The 16,573-nt window shown below is 35.2% G+C and overlaps 5 protein-coding genes across 6 annotated transcripts; all 5 read right to left on the bottom strand.

Annotated features, from left to right (window-relative positions):
- Window positions 1-3,006: 3,006 nt before the first annotated feature.
- LOC127123931 (uncharacterized) lies at window positions 3,007-4,120 on the bottom strand. The gene is made up of 4 exons (XM_051054106.1): window positions 4,055-4,120; window positions 3,929-3,991; window positions 3,465-3,831; window positions 3,007-3,308 (listed from the first exon to the last, which is right to left on the bottom strand). Exons 1-4 carry the CDS (start codon window positions 4,118-4,120, stop codon window positions 3,007-3,009), a joined length of 798 nt encoding a protein of 265 aa, XP_050910063.1.
- Window positions 4,121-5,077: 957 nt separating this feature from the next.
- LOC127123930 (uncharacterized) lies at window positions 5,078-5,602 on the bottom strand. The gene has a single exon (XM_051054105.1). The coding sequence runs from the start codon at window positions 5,600-5,602 to the stop codon at window positions 5,078-5,080; it is 525 nt and encodes a 174-aa protein (XP_050910062.1).
- Window positions 5,603-5,728: 126 nt separating this feature from the next.
- On the bottom strand, window positions 5,729-6,202 carry LOC127123928 (uncharacterized). Its single transcript, XM_051054104.1, has one exon. The coding sequence runs from the start codon at window positions 6,200-6,202 to the stop codon at window positions 5,729-5,731; it is 474 nt and encodes a 157-aa protein (XP_050910061.1).
- Window positions 6,203-6,232: 30 nt separating this feature from the next.
- Window positions 6,233-6,646, bottom strand: LOC127123927 (uncharacterized). The gene has a single exon (XM_051054103.1). The coding sequence runs from the start codon at window positions 6,644-6,646 to the stop codon at window positions 6,233-6,235; it is 414 nt and encodes a 137-aa protein (XP_050910060.1).
- A 6,765-nt stretch (window positions 6,647-13,411) lies between these two features.
- On the bottom strand, window positions 13,412-16,358 carry LOC127120912 (pentatricopeptide repeat-containing protein At5g13270, chloroplastic). 2 transcript variants are annotated; one of them, XM_051051511.1, is made up of 2 exons: window positions 16,231-16,358; window positions 13,412-16,009 (listed from the first exon to the last, which is right to left on the bottom strand). In XM_051051511.1, exon 2 carries the CDS (start codon window positions 15,869-15,871, stop codon window positions 13,574-13,576), a length of 2,298 nt encoding a protein of 765 aa, XP_050907468.1. In that variant the 5' UTR covers window positions 15,872-16,009; window positions 16,231-16,358; the 3' UTR covers window positions 13,412-13,573. The 2 variants fall into 2 exon arrangements, with proteins under 2 accessions (XP_050907468.1, XP_050907467.1); XM_051051510.1 differs by having other exon boundaries at window positions 13,412-15,917; window positions 16,231-16,343.
- Between the last annotated feature and the right edge of the window lie 215 nt (window positions 16,359-16,573).

Genomic DNA, 16,573 nt, shown 5'->3' with positions numbered 1-16,573 from the left:
CATGCTCATCCAAGAATTTACGGTATCATCTCAGCGGAATCACTAATAAACATACAACAATAGTTGTAACTCAAGACATTAAGTCTCATGGATTTCAACTTAATAGCATAATTAAAAGAGTATGGAAATAAAATCAAAACAACTTATAACCTCAACAACACAAAAAGTTTGTAACATCGACAATAATGATATAAAAATCAAATCAAGCATTTATCCCAACCCGATGTTACATGATCAGAGCAAGGAACCACTAAATAAAATCGATAAAATATGTAGGCCACTTCAAGAGTTATCTTTCCACTTATTTCAGTCAAAGCTACTTCTGAATATTTGCATGATGTCCACATAAGGGCAACATTCAAACAGAAAGGGGGTTAGAATACACTTCAATAATTAGCAGTGGAAAAACAAAGATTAACTAACAACATCACACACTAATTACAATAATCATCAACATATCAAGTATTCTCATCCACACGTCATAACACAAAAATAATAATCACCAAATGCAACACAATGCATATGTACTTGCCAACTGACTCAACATGCATGTGGTACCAAATTATGAACACTCGGGTTCATTTCGCTCCATGATCCCCACCATAGGATCGACTCCCTCTTGGAACCGAAGCACAGAAAAATCACTACCATCACCATAGGCAACGCTTCACTAATTCCTCAATAGAATTAGCTACTCGCACTCGATCTCCACCGTAGGATCAAGGCTCACCAAAACTGGACCGAAGTCCGTACACCATGACGCATGAATTTCAACAACATACAATGTCACCAATTATCACTAAAATTATCACCAAAATCATTATCAAAATAGCCACCAAAATTATCATCCAAAAATTATAACTAATATTATTTGGTCATGGAATCTTTACCACCAAAACCCATATTTAAGTTATATGGTTTACTTGACATCTCAGTTTATATCCTTATCATTTATTAAATTATATCAAAATATACTTACACCATAAGACTCAACACACACTTTGCTACTACTTTCTCGTGGGCTCTCGCAATCTATGACCATATCATACATAAACTAAGCTATTTGACAATTACTCTTAGATATGTTCAGCAAGCATGTTTTAAATCAAGATAAAAAGATATAAACTCAAAACTATCCCTTGGGATAGACTTGTAGTTTTAGAAAAGTTTTCACATGCAAATTATATCAATAAAGGTAAAAATATATATTAGATTCAACATTAAACTAAGAAAGTATTACACAATTATTTAAATAAAAAATAAAAATCTGATTGACTTTATAATGGATTTAGTAGTATAGTGTCGAATCTTTGTTTTCAAAAAATTTATGAATGTAGAGATGCTTACGTAACAAAAATTCACATTAGTTCTTTTTAATTAATAAAAATGGTTGAAACCAAATTTAAAAGGAACGTAATGAAAAACAATAAGTTATTCAAATGTCACACCAATTTTCAAAAAGATCATGTCTACTCATGCATAAATCATAATGATATAATGACATTACCAATTCAAAAGTTAACCAATCTATTAATCAACACAATCAATCACAATTCAGATTTGAACACAACAACAACATATCCAAAACAAATTATATAATCCTAATGTGAGCAATGACATCTCTCCTCTATCCTATCATGCAATATATAGTGAAAACCCTTTCTCCTCCCTTACATTGATATTCCAGCAAAACAACAACAACTTCTAAGAAATTCTTCTCTCAAACCCTAACTCTCATTTGTCTCTTTTGCTCCAACTCTCTAAAAATACGTCTGACACTCTTTGAGGCTCTCCAGATCCTATTATATTCCAAAACCTATCTTCTTCTAATTAGGTTTTTCCCTTTTTATCCTATATATTTCCTTAATTCCAACTTTGCCCTCAATTTCTCTACACATTTTATTTTCTTATTATTTTATTAATAAATCTAATACTTTTTATTTTTCTACCACTCATGCTATTTTTAATCATTTACCTCATAATTCTAATTATTTAATTAATTCAAATAAAAAGCTATTTATTCTAATAATTATTTAAAATTCCCATTAATTTTTTAAAAGTATGTCAAGATCTTACTATCTCTATACCTCTACTTCAAGGACACTTACTCCCACAATCATACAACAATTAATTTAAAACATCAATTAATTAAATAAAAAGCTAAATAATTCAAATTAATTAATTAATTGAATTCAGGGTGTTACAACTCTCTCCCACTTAAGAAATTTTTGTCCTCGAAAATTACCTGATGAAAATAGAGTCGGATACGCCTCTCTCATCCACTCTTCATGCTCCCACGTCATGCTCCCACCAGTTGGTCATCCCCAAACTAAATTTACCAAGGCAATCTCTTTACCCCGCAAATGCTTCACTTATCGGTCCTCTATTCACATGGGTGATGCCTCCACAGTCAGGTTATCTCTCGTCTTCACATCCTCCACTTGGATCACATGAGACGGATCCGGAATGTATCTCCTCAACTGAGACACATGAAACACATCATGAAGATTAGCAAGCAGCGGCGGTAAAGCAATCTGATAGTCCACCTCACCTATCCTCTATAAAATATGGTACGGATCAATACAACACAGTGTGAGCTTTCGAGACTTCAAAGCTCGACCAAAACCAGTTATCGACGTAACTCTAAAAAAGGTGATCTCCCTCCTGGAACTCAAGTGCTTTCCTCCTCTTGTCATGGTAACTTTTCTGACGACTATACAATGCTTTCATATTTTCTTGGATCATCTTGATCTTTTCAGTCGTCTGGTGAACAATCTCAGGTCCGAGCACAACACTCTTGCCTGACTCATACCAACACAAAGGAGTCCTACATCTCATACCATACAATGCCTCGTACGGTGTCATTCCAATACTAGAATGATAATTGTTGTTGTAGGTAAACTCAATCAATGACAAGTACCTATCCCAAGCACCTTCTTGTTCTAGTACACAAGCCCTTAGCAAATCTTTCAACGACTGAATGGTCCTCTCTGTTTGACCGTCCGTCTACGGATAATAAGCAGAGCTCAACCTCAACTTAGTACCTAAAGTCGTATGCAAAATCTCCCAGAATCTTGATGTGAATCTCGGATCTCTATCAGACCCAATACTTGAAGGAATACCATGCAACTTCATAATCTCATTAATATACAATCTGGCTAGCTTCTGCAAGGAATAATTGATCCTCATTGGTATAAAATGATCCGATTTGGTTAATCTATCAACAATCACCCAAATAGAAGCACATCCCTTCGAAGTCTTCGGTAGACCTGTCCCAAAATCCATGAAAATGTTATCCCATTTCCACTCTGGAATATTCAATGGTTGCATTAAACCCAACCGTTTTTTATGTTCAATCTTCGACTTATGACAAGTCAAACAAGCATACACAAACTCAATTACTTCCTTCTTTATTCTTGGCCACCAAAATAATTTCTTCAAGTCTTGATACATTTTTGTGGCACCAGGATGAATACTTAGCCCACTTCCGTGACCCTCCTCAAGAATGCTCTTCTTAATTTCTGGCACATCTGGAATACATACCCTATCTCTGAACCTCACCACATCATTCTCATCAACCCGAAAATCACCCTTGTTACCTTGGTTAATTAACATGAGACAATCCACCAAACCCAAATCAGATTTCTGACCTTTTTTAATTTCTTCGAGAATATCACTAGTCAACTTCAGCATACTCAACTTCACACTATTAGGAGTCTCTCCACATACTAGACTCATATTTCTGAATTGTTCAATCAGTTCTAACTCTCGAACCATAAGCATTGACACATGTAATGACTTCCTACTTAATGCATCAGCTACAACATTAGCCTTACTCAGATGGTAACTCAATTCAAAATCATAATCCTTCAGAAGTTCCAACCATCTCCTCTGCCTCATATTCAACTCTTTCTGATCAAACAAATACTTCAGGCTCTTGTGATCGTTGAACACCTCCGAACCTAGATCCAAAAAGATAATGCCTCAAAATCTTCAAAACAAAAACCACAACAGTCAACTCTTAGTCATGCGTAGGATAATTCCTTTCATGAACCTTCAATTTTCTGGAAGCATAAGCAACAACCTGACCATTTTGCATCAGTACACCACCAAGACCCATCTTTGACGCATCACATTATACTACAAAAGACTCACTCGGATTAGGCAAGATCAATACCGGAGCACTCGTCAATTTCTTCTTGAGTTCTACAAAACTCTCTTCACATGCAACGCCCCACACATAAGCTTGACATTTTCGAGTCAACTAAGTCAAAGGCAGTGCTAACTTTGAAAAGCCTTTTGTAAACCTGCGATAATAACCAGCTAAGCCAAGAAAACTTCAAACCTCAGTAGCAGACTTCAGAGTCTCCCACTGCAACACAACATCAACTTTCGACGAATCAACGATAATTCCTCCACTATAAATCACATGGCCAGGGAAACTCACCTCTTTTAACCAGAATTCAGACTTGGACAACTTGGCATAAAGCTCATTGTCTCTCAACACCTGTAATATAACTTTTAGATGCTCTACATGTTCTTCCTTGGACTTAGAATAAATCAAGATGTCATCGATGAATACGACCACAAATCGATCCAGATAAGGATGGAAAATCCTATTCATATAATCCATGAATACACCTGGTGCATTAGACACTCCAAACGGAATTACTGTATACTCATAATGGCCATACCTTGTCCTGAATGTAGTCTTCGGAATATCGTCTGGTTTCACACGAATCTGATGATAACTTGATCTTAAATCTATCTTGCTGAACATATAAGCACCCACCAATTGATCCATCAGATCATCAATTCTCGAAAGAGGATACCTATTTTTTATAGTAACTTTATTCAATTGTCTATATCAACACACAACCTCATACTACCATCCTTTTTCTTAACTAGCAACATTGGCGCACCCCACGGAGAAACACTTGGTCGAACAAACTTCTTCTCAAGAAACTCTTCCAACTGTTTCTTCAACTCACCCAACTCTGAAGTTGACATCCTATACGGAGACATCGATGCAGGATTAGTACCAGGTACCACATTAATGGAAGAACTCAATCTCACACTACGGTGGCAAGTCATTGATATCATCTGGAAATATATCTAGGAAATTGCGCACAACAGGCAAATCAACACCCGCGATCTTATTGTCGACTTGCAATGATGCAAACATTGTAAACATCTGAGTCTCATCTTCTAAGAGTTCTTCTACTTGCTTAGCAGATAAAAACATCATCTTTCCACAATCACCAAACTCTAGGAACCTCACGGTTTTGCTGTAGCAGTTGATATGAACATAGTTGAACTCTAACCAGTTCATTCCAAGAATAATATCGATTTGATGCAAAGGTAGACAAACCAAGTCCATCGCAAAATTCTTACCATAAATGGTCAAAGGAAAACTCAAACAGACTAAAGCAGTAGTCACATAACCATTAATGGGGGTAACGATAACCATACTCCCAACCATAGAAGATAATTTTAAACCCAACCTCGTAGCACAACCAAGCGAAATAAACAAATGAGTAGCACCAGTATCAATAGTAGAAATTAACTCAACATTATTAATGAAATAAGTACCTCTAATCATGTTATTTGTCTTGGGAACCTCTAAAACACTCAAAGTAAACACTCTACCATTGGTCTAGGAAGCAATAGCGATCGTCTTCTTTGGCTTCTGACATTGTGTACTGATATGACCTTGTTCTCCAAAATCCTAACAAGTTGGACCATCATTCTTGCACTCTGCAACACGGTGGCCCGTTTTTCCATAATTGTAACATCTCAGAACCTTATTATTACATTCATTAGCATAGTGGCCCAGATTGCCACACTTGAAGCACTTGATAGAAGTGGGAGCTCCTCCCCCACTTGTCTTCTTCCCATCTGAAGCCTTTTGCTTCCCTTTGTCAGCTGGAGTTACATAAGGTTTCCCTCGAAATTGTCCCTTCCCTTTCTTCTCACTATGACTCTTATAATAAGCAGATCGGGCTCTGTTATCCTCATTGTAAATTCTACTCTTATTCACCAGTTCAACATACCTACGAATATGTTGGTATCCAATACCTTGTTTGATCTCTAGTCTCAGCCCATTCTCAAACTTAAGACATTTGGAAGTCTTAGCATCAACACGGTTGTAATAGGAACAAAACTTCACCATCGTCTCAAACTTAGCAACATACTCTGCCATAATCATGTTCTTTTGCTTCAGCTCAAGGAACTATATCTCCTTCTTGCCACGAACGTCCTCGGGGAAATACTTCTCCAATAATTCTTTTCTGAACATAACCCAAGTTATCCCTATACCAATTGCTTCTAATCTCTGTCGCATCTTATCCCACCAATCTTCATCTTCATCTGACAACATATGAGTACCAAAATGTACCTTCTGAGCCTCAGTGCAAGCCATCACTCGGAAGATATTCTTAGTTACTTTGAGCCATGCTTGTGCACCTTCTGGATCATGGCTACCCTTGATACCCGGTGGATTGTTCCTCTGAAATTTTCCTAAAGCGTGAAACTCATCAGGAGCTCCTCCTGCTCCCCCATTTTGATTGTTCTGTGCATTTTGAGCCATCACCTGAGCAAGTGATTCCAAAGCTTCACCAATAGCACGATCGTTTCTCCCAGCCATTCTGCACACCATCAAACAACATTAGAAGAAACAATGCATCAATAATGTACACACACTCATCGACTAACAGGGAATTGATATCATGTAAAAACCTGGCCGGACGGACCGACTTGCTCTGATACCACTAATGTAACACCCTTATATACCCCAAACCATAATATGATATTTTAATTAGAAAACATAACCACAAGGGTGTCACACACTTAAAAACACATAACCTGCTCCGTAACACAGGTTACCACAGAAATAAATTCAAATGCACATATTTATACCTGGGATGTTACACATCATCCAACACATATGATTTGTACTTGGGATATTACACCATATCCAACACATCTGATTTGGGTCAAATACTTGTATAATAAGGCATTCAGTACCTGCCCTCGCATGCTCACCCAAAAATTTATGGTATCATCGCAGCGGAATCACTAATAAACATACAACAATAGTATTGTAACTCAAGACATTAAGTCTCATGAATTTCAACTTAATAGCATAATCAAAAGAGTGTGGAAATAAAATCAAAACAACTTATAACCTCCACAACACAAAAAGTTTGTAACATCGACAAAAATGATACAAAAATCAAATCAAGCGTTTATCCCAACCCGATGTTACATGATCAAAGCAAGGAACCACTAAATAAAATTGATAAACTGTATAGGTAACTTTAAGAGTTATCCTTCCACTTACTTCAATCAAAGCTACTTCTAAATATCTGCATGATGTCCATGTAAGGGCAACATTCAAACAGAAAGGGGGTTAGAATACCCTTCAATAATTAGCAGTGGAAAAACAAAGATTAACTAACAACATCACACACTAATTACAACAATCATCAACATATCAAGTATTCTCATCCACGCGTCATAACACAAAAATAATAATCACCAAATGCAACATAATGCATATGTACTTGACAACTGTCTCAAACATGCATGTGGTACTAAATTATGAAAACTCGGGTTCATTTCACTCTATAATCCCCACCATAGGATCGGTTCCCTCTTGGAACCGGAGCATACAAAAATTGCTGCCATCACCATAGGCAACACTTAACTAATTCCTCTATAGAATTAGCTACTCGCACTCGATCCCCACTGTAGGATCAAGACTCACCAAAACTAGACCGAAGTTCGTACACTATGACGCATGAATTTCAACAGCATACAATGTCACCAATTATCACTAAAACTATCACCGAAATTATTATCAAAATAGTAACCAAAATTATCATCCAAAAATTATAACTAATGTTATTTGGTCGTGGAATCTTTACCACCAAAATCCAGATTTAAGTTATGTGGTTTACTTGACATCTCTGTTTATATCCTTATCATTTATTAAATTATATCAAAATATACTTACACCATAAGACTCACCACACAGTATGCTACTAATTTCCCCTAGGCTCTCGCCATCTATGACCATATCATACGTAAAAATAAGCTATTTGACAATTATTCTTAGATATGTTCAGCAAGCATGTCTTAAATCAAGATAAAAAGATATAAACTCAAAACTAGCCCTTGGGATAGACTTGTAGTTTTAGAAAAGTATTCACATGTAAATTATATCAATAAAGGTAAAAAATATATATTAGATTCAACATTAAACTAAGAAAGTATTACATAATTATTCAAATAAAAAATAAAAATTTGACTGGCTTTATAATGAATTTAGTAGTATAGTGTTAAATCTTTATTTTGAAAAAATCTATGAATGTTGAGATGCTTACGTAACAACAATTCACATTAGTTTTATTTTAATTAATAAAAATGGTTGAAACTAAATTTAAAAGGAATGTAATGAAAAACAATCAGCTATTCAAATGTCACACAAATTTTCAAAGATCATGCCTACTCGTGCATAAATCATAAGGATATAATGACATTACCAATTCAAAAGTTAACCATTCTATTAGTCAACATAATCAATCACAATTCAGATTTGAACATAACAACAACACACCCAAAATATAATTATACAATCCTAATGAGAGCAATGATCTCTCTCCTCTACCCTATCATGCAATACATAGTGAAAGCTCTTTCTCCCCCCTTACCTTGATTTTCCAGGAAAACAACAACAACTTCTAAGAAATTCTTCTCTCAAACCCTAACTCTCTCTCTTTGTCTCTTTTGCTTCAACTCTCCAAAAATACGTACCGACTCTCTGAGGCTCTCCAAATCCTATTTTATTCCAAAACCTATTTCCTTCTAATTAGACTTTTCCCTTTTTATCCTACATATTTCCCTTAATTCCAACCTTGCCCTCAATATCTCTATACATTTTATTTTATTTTAATTTTATTAATAAATCTAATACTCCTTATTTTTCTATCACTCATGCTATTTTTAATCATTCACTTCATAATTCTAATTATTTAATTAATTCAAATAAAAATTCTATTTATTCTAATAATTATTTAAAATTCCCATTAATTTTTAAAAAAGTATGTCAAACTCTTACTCTCTCTATACCTCTACTTCAAGGACAGTTACCCTCACAATCATACAATAATTAATTTAAAACATCAATTAATCAAATAAAAATCTAAATAATTCAAATTAATTAATTAATTGAATTCAGGGTGTTACAAAAGACACATGTCAGACCAGATGTTCCAGCATGTATGTAACATCTGACTCTTGTAAGCAAGCAAAGTTTGTTGTTGCCTAGAGCAAAAACTCTGATTGTATTTCAATTGAATTTGTTGCTATCTTTTAGCAATTAATTAATTAGATTTGTGTGACAAACTGAATGAAATCAAATTTAATTATTTAAATATTTAAAATTTAAATTAAAAAAAAGTCATATCTTTTGTTGGAGGCTTTTGTGAAACAAATCAAAAACATAATCCAACTAAATCTTCTATAAATATGGACGAGATCATAAATAATATCAAAAGAGGAGAAACCCAGAATTGCATTGCTATTTAAGGAGACTCAAACCTCTCTTGAGATTTGTGTGCGTAAGGACTGAAGATTATTTGTGTTAGGCTTTTATTTGAGCCACTTGTTCGTGTTGTTACTTGTACACCACAATATCACCTACATTCTGATCATAAGGCATAATTGTTGGTTTGTTTAGTTGGGTCAATGGTTGAGAGAAAATGATAGGGGTCCCATATTTATGGGCAATCCTAAGTAGAAATACATTAGGGATATGATTAAGAATAAGGACATTAAACTCGGGGTTGTTCATCTAAGACACTTTATACTAATTTTATTGAGAGTGAATTTCATTTCTTGGATTGGAAATTGATAAGTAGTTTTCACATCGCTTTTATTAGTTGTTTTACTTTGTTATTTTTTCATTTTCGTTAAAATTACCTCATTTTATCATGTTTTATGCTTGGTAGAGTGTTTTTAATGTTTTTCAGACTTTAATAAGTGTTTGAGACAAAAGAGGAACCAAAATGAGCAAAATGCGGGGAAAAATGCGAAAAATCTCATTGTATCCACAAAATTCCTCCTTTCTCTAACTAAACCTGCATAACTACAAGCATTTAACAAACCTATGAAAGTGACAATATTTGGCCTTGGTAGCTTAGTGGACGTCTTATTTTAGAGCACCTTCAAAAGGCTCCAACTCGACTTTAACAACATCAGATCATTCCAAGGTTCATTGATTGGCCTTTTAGGAGAACAAATGCAGGTAAATGGCCACATAACGCTTAAAATGAAATTCGACTCATAGGCGAGCACCACGACAATTGAAGTAAAATATCTCATGGTAAACCCCTTGTTTCCTTACAACATCGTATGGGGAATACCCCATTTAACTTATTGAGGACGATCTTGTCCACCTTTCATTTAAGACTGAAATACCCATTATGTACAGACATGTTTAATGTAGTTACGGGGACTAGGAGATCGTCCAAGAATGGTGTTAGAGCAGCTTGAGAATGAGGAGGGAACCTGTCGCCCTGGGCGCTGCCCCTAATCCATATGCATGTCATACTAATGTAGCAAGCTGGAACCCTAGGTTAAGGGTAGAGAATGAAAGGCTTACCCCAACAGTAGCCTTGAAAGAGGTATAAATTGGCCCCTTAGACTACCAAGTCACCAAGTTTGAGGTGTCTGAATCTAAAGGGGAAGAGTTGATCCCCCTGGTCAGAAGGAACATTGACTTGTTCGCTTGGGCGCCTTCAGATATGTCAAACATATATACCAGAGTGATGTGCAATCGTCTTTCCGTTGACCTCTGTATCAAACTGGTATCTCAAAGAAAGCGTAAGGTTAGCGAGGAAAAAAGGATAATATGAATGTCCAACTTCCATTAGAAGATCCTTGCCGCTTAAAAAGGGAAATATGAATGTTTGACTTCTATTACAAAATCTTTGCCACCTTAAAAAGAGTGATATGAATGTTGAACTTCCATTGGAAGATCCTTTTCGTCTTAAAAAAGTAAATATGAATGTTGTACTTCTATTAGAAGATTCTTGTCGCCTTAAAAAGGGAAAGACAAATGTTAGGTTTCCACAGGGAACTCCTTATCGTCTTAAAGGAGTAACATAAACGTCATCTCTATAAGACAATTAAAGTCTCGCCTGAAGGACTCAACTAAAGTCTCACATAATCGACTTAACTAAAGTCTCGTCTAAGGGACTTAACTAAAGTCTCTCTTTAGGGACTCAATTAAACTTTTGCATGAGGGACTCGACTAAAGTCTCATTTGAGGGGCTTGAGTGAAGTCTTGTTTGAGGAACTCAATTGAAGTCTCGCAAGAATGACTCAATTAAAGTTTTGTCTGAGAGATTCAGCTAAAGTCTCCTATGAGGGACTTGACTAAATTCCCACTTAAGGGTCTCAACTAAAGTCTCGCTTGACAAACTTAATTAAAGTCTCACTCGTGGGACTCAACTAGAGTCTCGTATGAGGGACTCAATTGAAGTCTCACATGAGGGACTTAACTAGTCTCATTAGAGGAACCTAGCTCGAGCCATGTTAGAGTGTTCCCTCAAAGGGCCCCAATGGGTGTTTGAATGAGGGAAAAGAAGCAAAAATATTTTGCCCTCTACAAACCCTTGTGTCTGAGAGACTCTGTATTGGTATATCCGAAATAGGCCCATAAGGGGTGAGACAGAGACAAGAGACCTTATTTAAGTTCATAACGCCTCTCTGGTCGCTCGTTTTCTAGTTCAGACGCCCGCTTACTAGATGTGCACCCCTTTCTATTGAACATGTCACCTCCCTTTAGGAATGATCAACTGATATAGGAAATGAGGGAATAATGTGTCCCCGTTCTATAACAACAAGGAAGGGGTTATTTTACCATGTTCTCAAAAATTGCGATGGAGTAACCGTATACTCATGCAGATACTCAATAACAATTGAGAGGAAAATCTCACTCTCATAGAGAAAACGTCACATACAGAGTGATTGATCATCATGAGGGCAAAACATACACATTGGAAATGTCACCTCCCTTTAGGAATGATCAACTGATATAGGAAATGAGGGAATAATGTGTCCCCGTTCTATAACAACAAGGAAGGGGTTATTTTACCATGTTCTCAAAAATTGCGATGGAGTAACCGTATACTCATGCAGATACTCAATAACAATTGAGAGGAAAATCTCACTCTCATAGAGAAAACGTCACATACAGAGTGATTGATCATCATGAGGGCAAAACATACACATTGGGGCGCAAACACTTACCTAAAGATCAAAGACTCACTCAAACAAATGAGAGAGAAACCACATATTCATCCAAAATCTTAAGATGATAGGTGTATGAGTTCTCTCACTTATAAAGTGTTTAACATCCACTTTTCTAAGCAATGTGGAACATAAAACTCACATTTATTTTTTCAACACAACTCACATTTATTTCTCAACAGAGAATTTTTCACTTCCTACGTGAACTAACTATCATCCCACAATATACTTTAAAACTTATAAAAACCATTAATCACTCGGGATTGTCACATATTGTACATTTTAACAAGTAAAAAAATACTTTTTTCTATTTTGACTTTGATGTTGCAAGTCTTTTCTTCTATTTTTTCATATTAATATATATTATTTTGGTATTTAAAAAAAAGAAGATAATTTCAATTGTACTTTTTTTACATATATTTAAGATATTTTAGAAATTGTATGAAATTATTAAAAAAATTAGTAAATCTATAACGCATAAAAAATAATAATAGAGACAAAAATGTGTCACGGACCAAGCAAATTGTAATTGAAAGTTGGATCTAAATTATTTGAAAAATAATAATTAACTGTTAAAAAATGTCACTTAAATTTAAATTGTGCAATTTTTTTCCTTCAATTTTGTTATAACAATTAATTAGTAACTATTTGGTGTATCGTTGCGTTTTCAAATTGAAATAAAAAACATGAGTAAATGGAAAAGCTACTTAGTGGAGCTTCTTCCTTTTTTTTCAAAATCAAATAAAAAACATGAGTAAATGCAAAAGCTATTTAACGGAGCTTCTTCCTCTACATGTTTAAAATGCCTCAGGATGTGAAAACTGGTCTCAAAACGCACTAACTCTCTATTTTGAAATTAATATGGTCTCACGGGCAATTCTCTTTTACAGAAATGCTTTAAGTCTATTTTTCATTAATATGTTTAAGATTTTGTTATACATTTGAGATTCGAAATGATATTTTAGAGTAATATATAAAAATTTAGCAAAGGTAAGACAACATTGTAAATATTTTGTAAAAACTAAAATATAAAACATTAAAAGGGAATTTTTTTTAATGGAATCGAATGGTTAAAATCCTCTCCATCTTGTAAGAAGTACCTGAAATTGCTTATTTATTATGTGTATGGTTAACACTGCTATGAAGGAGTACATAAAGTGCAGTATCATACCTATCACCAATTCATAATACTTTAACTGATGCAGCTATAAGAAGAAAAAAAACAGCTTAGACAATGAAAATAACTAGGCCAAAATCACCAATAATCATTGCAAGAACATTTCCCTGAATTAACATGATGGAACCTGTTGGCATCTCTCACAATTAATTCACGACCTGTTACAATTGAAACTCTCTTCGCAAACTCATGACAGTCTTTGCAAGATCGAGTATTTTTAAATACCAAAATCGGGGTCTCCCCTGTCGTGCTAATCAAACCATAGGTTATAGCTAGTCTCTCACTATGATCAAGAAGTTGCTCTTCCCTTTCGGTAAAGTTACACACTGCATCCTCTTCATCAAGAAGACCCTCTTCGCTCTTTTCGACTGCTAAATTAAGCTGTTTCAGTTTTGAGTATATCTGTTCTGTTTGAGGGTGGTGTCTATCACCAACCACGAATCGGTGGACTTTACCCTTCACGATAATCCAGCTGCAACTTAGCTCCTTCCTCAACTTCCTTTCAGCCATCATCTTTCTATATTGGGCCGCTTCATCCCACTTCCCAGCCAATGCACATAAATTGAACATCATTACATATGTAGAAGGGTCAAGTGGATCCAATTGAAAGATTTTTTTAGCTGCAATCATCCCAATGTCGAGATTCCGATGACTCCAACACCCTCCTAATAAACTTTTCCAACTCATTGCATCAGGTTCAAACGGCAGACTCCTTATCGTCTCGAGTGCCTCTTGTAATAATCCAGCACGAGAGTAAATATCAATCATGCAATTGTAATGATCAATAGTTGGTTTCACACTGTACTTGTTACTCATCGTATCCAAAAAATTCTTCCCTTCTTTAACTAAACCTGCATGACTACAAGCATTTAACAAACCTATGAAAGTGACAGCATTTGGCCTTGCACCGGACCGCAGCATCTCGTTGAAAAGTCTCAGAGATTCAGAAGCTTTGCCATGGTAAGCAAAAGCACAAATTATAGCAGTCCAAGCAATAGTATCTGGTTTATCTATGGCCAAGAATGTTTGATGTGCGGAGTCCACTTTGCCACATTTTGAGTACATAGTGATCATAGCACTCTCCCCAGAGAGGTATTGAACTAGCCCCTTTTTTATTGCATCTGCATGAACTTGAGAACCATAAATTAAATCTGAGACAGCAGAGCATGATTGAAAAATGTTGGTATAGATGAACGAATTCAATAACACCCCTTTAGTTCTTATTTTATTAAAAGTTTCAATAGCCCTATCGAATCTACCGCTTTGGCAATATCCAGTGATTATAGCACTCCATGAATAATCATTTGGTTCATTTATGCTTTCAAAGGCTTGACGCGCAGCTTCAAACCTAGCACACTTAACATAAAAGTCCACTAGCGGAGTACCAACCGAGACCTCAGATTTCAAGCCAAGTTTTACAATGTAACTATGAATTTGCCTTCCAGTGTGTAGGTCTTCTAATGCAGCACATGCCTTAAGCACTATTGAGAATACATACTCATCCAACTTTACACCTTCACTGATCAACTTAACAAACAACAACAGAGCATCCCTGTGCCTTGCAGCTTGAGTATAACCCACCATCAATCCGGTGCAAGCCACAGCATTTTCCCAAGTCATCTTATTGTTAGCAACTTCAGCACCCTCCAACCACCCACACTTGACGTACATATTGGAAATTGACGTATCAACTGAAACATCAGATGTGAACCCAATCCTTATCAGCTGAGAATGTATCTGTTTGCCAAGGTCTAACATTGAACGATGTGAAAAGGATCTTAGAAGAGTACAAAAAATAGAGGAGCTCGGCAAGATACCCGAATGCAGCATATGCAAGAGCAATCTAACAGCTTCATCTACACACCCTTTCTTAGCATAAACAGATATGATCATGGCCCAAGCGGACATATCCCGATCGACCATTTTATCGAAAAATCTCTCTGCAGCTCTGAAACTGTTACAGTCGCAATACATTTGGAGGATGGAATTGTCAATGAGGTTATAGCTGTTACCCATTCTCTGCAGTCTCTTGTGAAATAATATTCCATCAGACAAAGCTCCCAAAGTTCCACACATTTTAAAGAGGTATTTGTACGATCCGGGGTCAATAGAAATACCTGCTTCGTCCATGCTTCTGATAAATTCATGCACTTCTCTAAGCTTTCCATGTTTGGCTAAAGAAACCAAATGCAAGTTTTCAACTTGCCCCTTTTGAGTTTTATGGGTCACTAATGAAGAATGACTGGATTTCAAAGAGACCCATGAAGGGATCTTTGCAAAATTAACACGTCTCACATCATTATGTTTATCATTAGCTTCCTCTACTGGTGAAGAACAGGAAAGTGGCCGAATACACTGGCAACTAATTGCATACATTTAAGTTGTTTACAATCTGAAGAATGTGTCCTTGCACGAGTTTTGCCTGATCCAACAAGAATACCCAATATGAGAAATCAAGCTATGAATAACGATGAGAATGGATGAGAATCAAACCAAATTCCAGAAGAACAAAACCTGAATAAAATATAGAGAATATAAATAGCAGTATAAACAATGAAACCCTTGCAAAACAGTGATTACAGCCTTGTTTGGGCATTTTATCAAACACTTGGTGTGCAATATTATAACATAGATGACAAAATGAATTAAAATATCCAAAATAAAATTCACAGTAGAGAATGAGAAATTTTCAAAAAATGAAGATATGAGAGTGAATGATAGAGAAAAGTACTCACTTGAATTTGAATACAGTGAACGATTTTTACTTGTGAGAGTTGAGACCAACAGTTTGAGGTGTCAATTTGATTTCCTCTCAAACTAGCCGTCCATGTTTTAATTTATAAATCATGTTTTTAAATTTTTTATTTTTGAAAGTTTAATTTGTATATTTTCTTATATGAAAATCTTATATTTTCATGAGAATAACTTTCCATTTTTATTTATATAAGTTTTTTATTTTTTATTTTAAATTAAATATTTTATAAATATTTTAAAAATTTAAATTATTCATCAAACACAAAGATAAAAATAAAATTCTTAGTAATTATATTCTCAAAATTATAATTTTAATCATTAAAA

Source organism: Lathyrus oleraceus, chromosome 2 (assembly GCF_024323335.1).
Source record: "Lathyrus oleraceus cultivar Zhongwan6 chromosome 2, CAAS_Psat_ZW6_1.0, whole genome shotgun sequence".
In the NCBI taxonomy this organism is placed as follows: Eukaryota; Viridiplantae; Streptophyta; class Magnoliopsida; order Fabales; family Fabaceae; genus Lathyrus; species Lathyrus oleraceus.
Note: the sequence above shows the minus strand (reverse complement) of the source record. Positions and strands in the feature narration are given on the sequence as shown.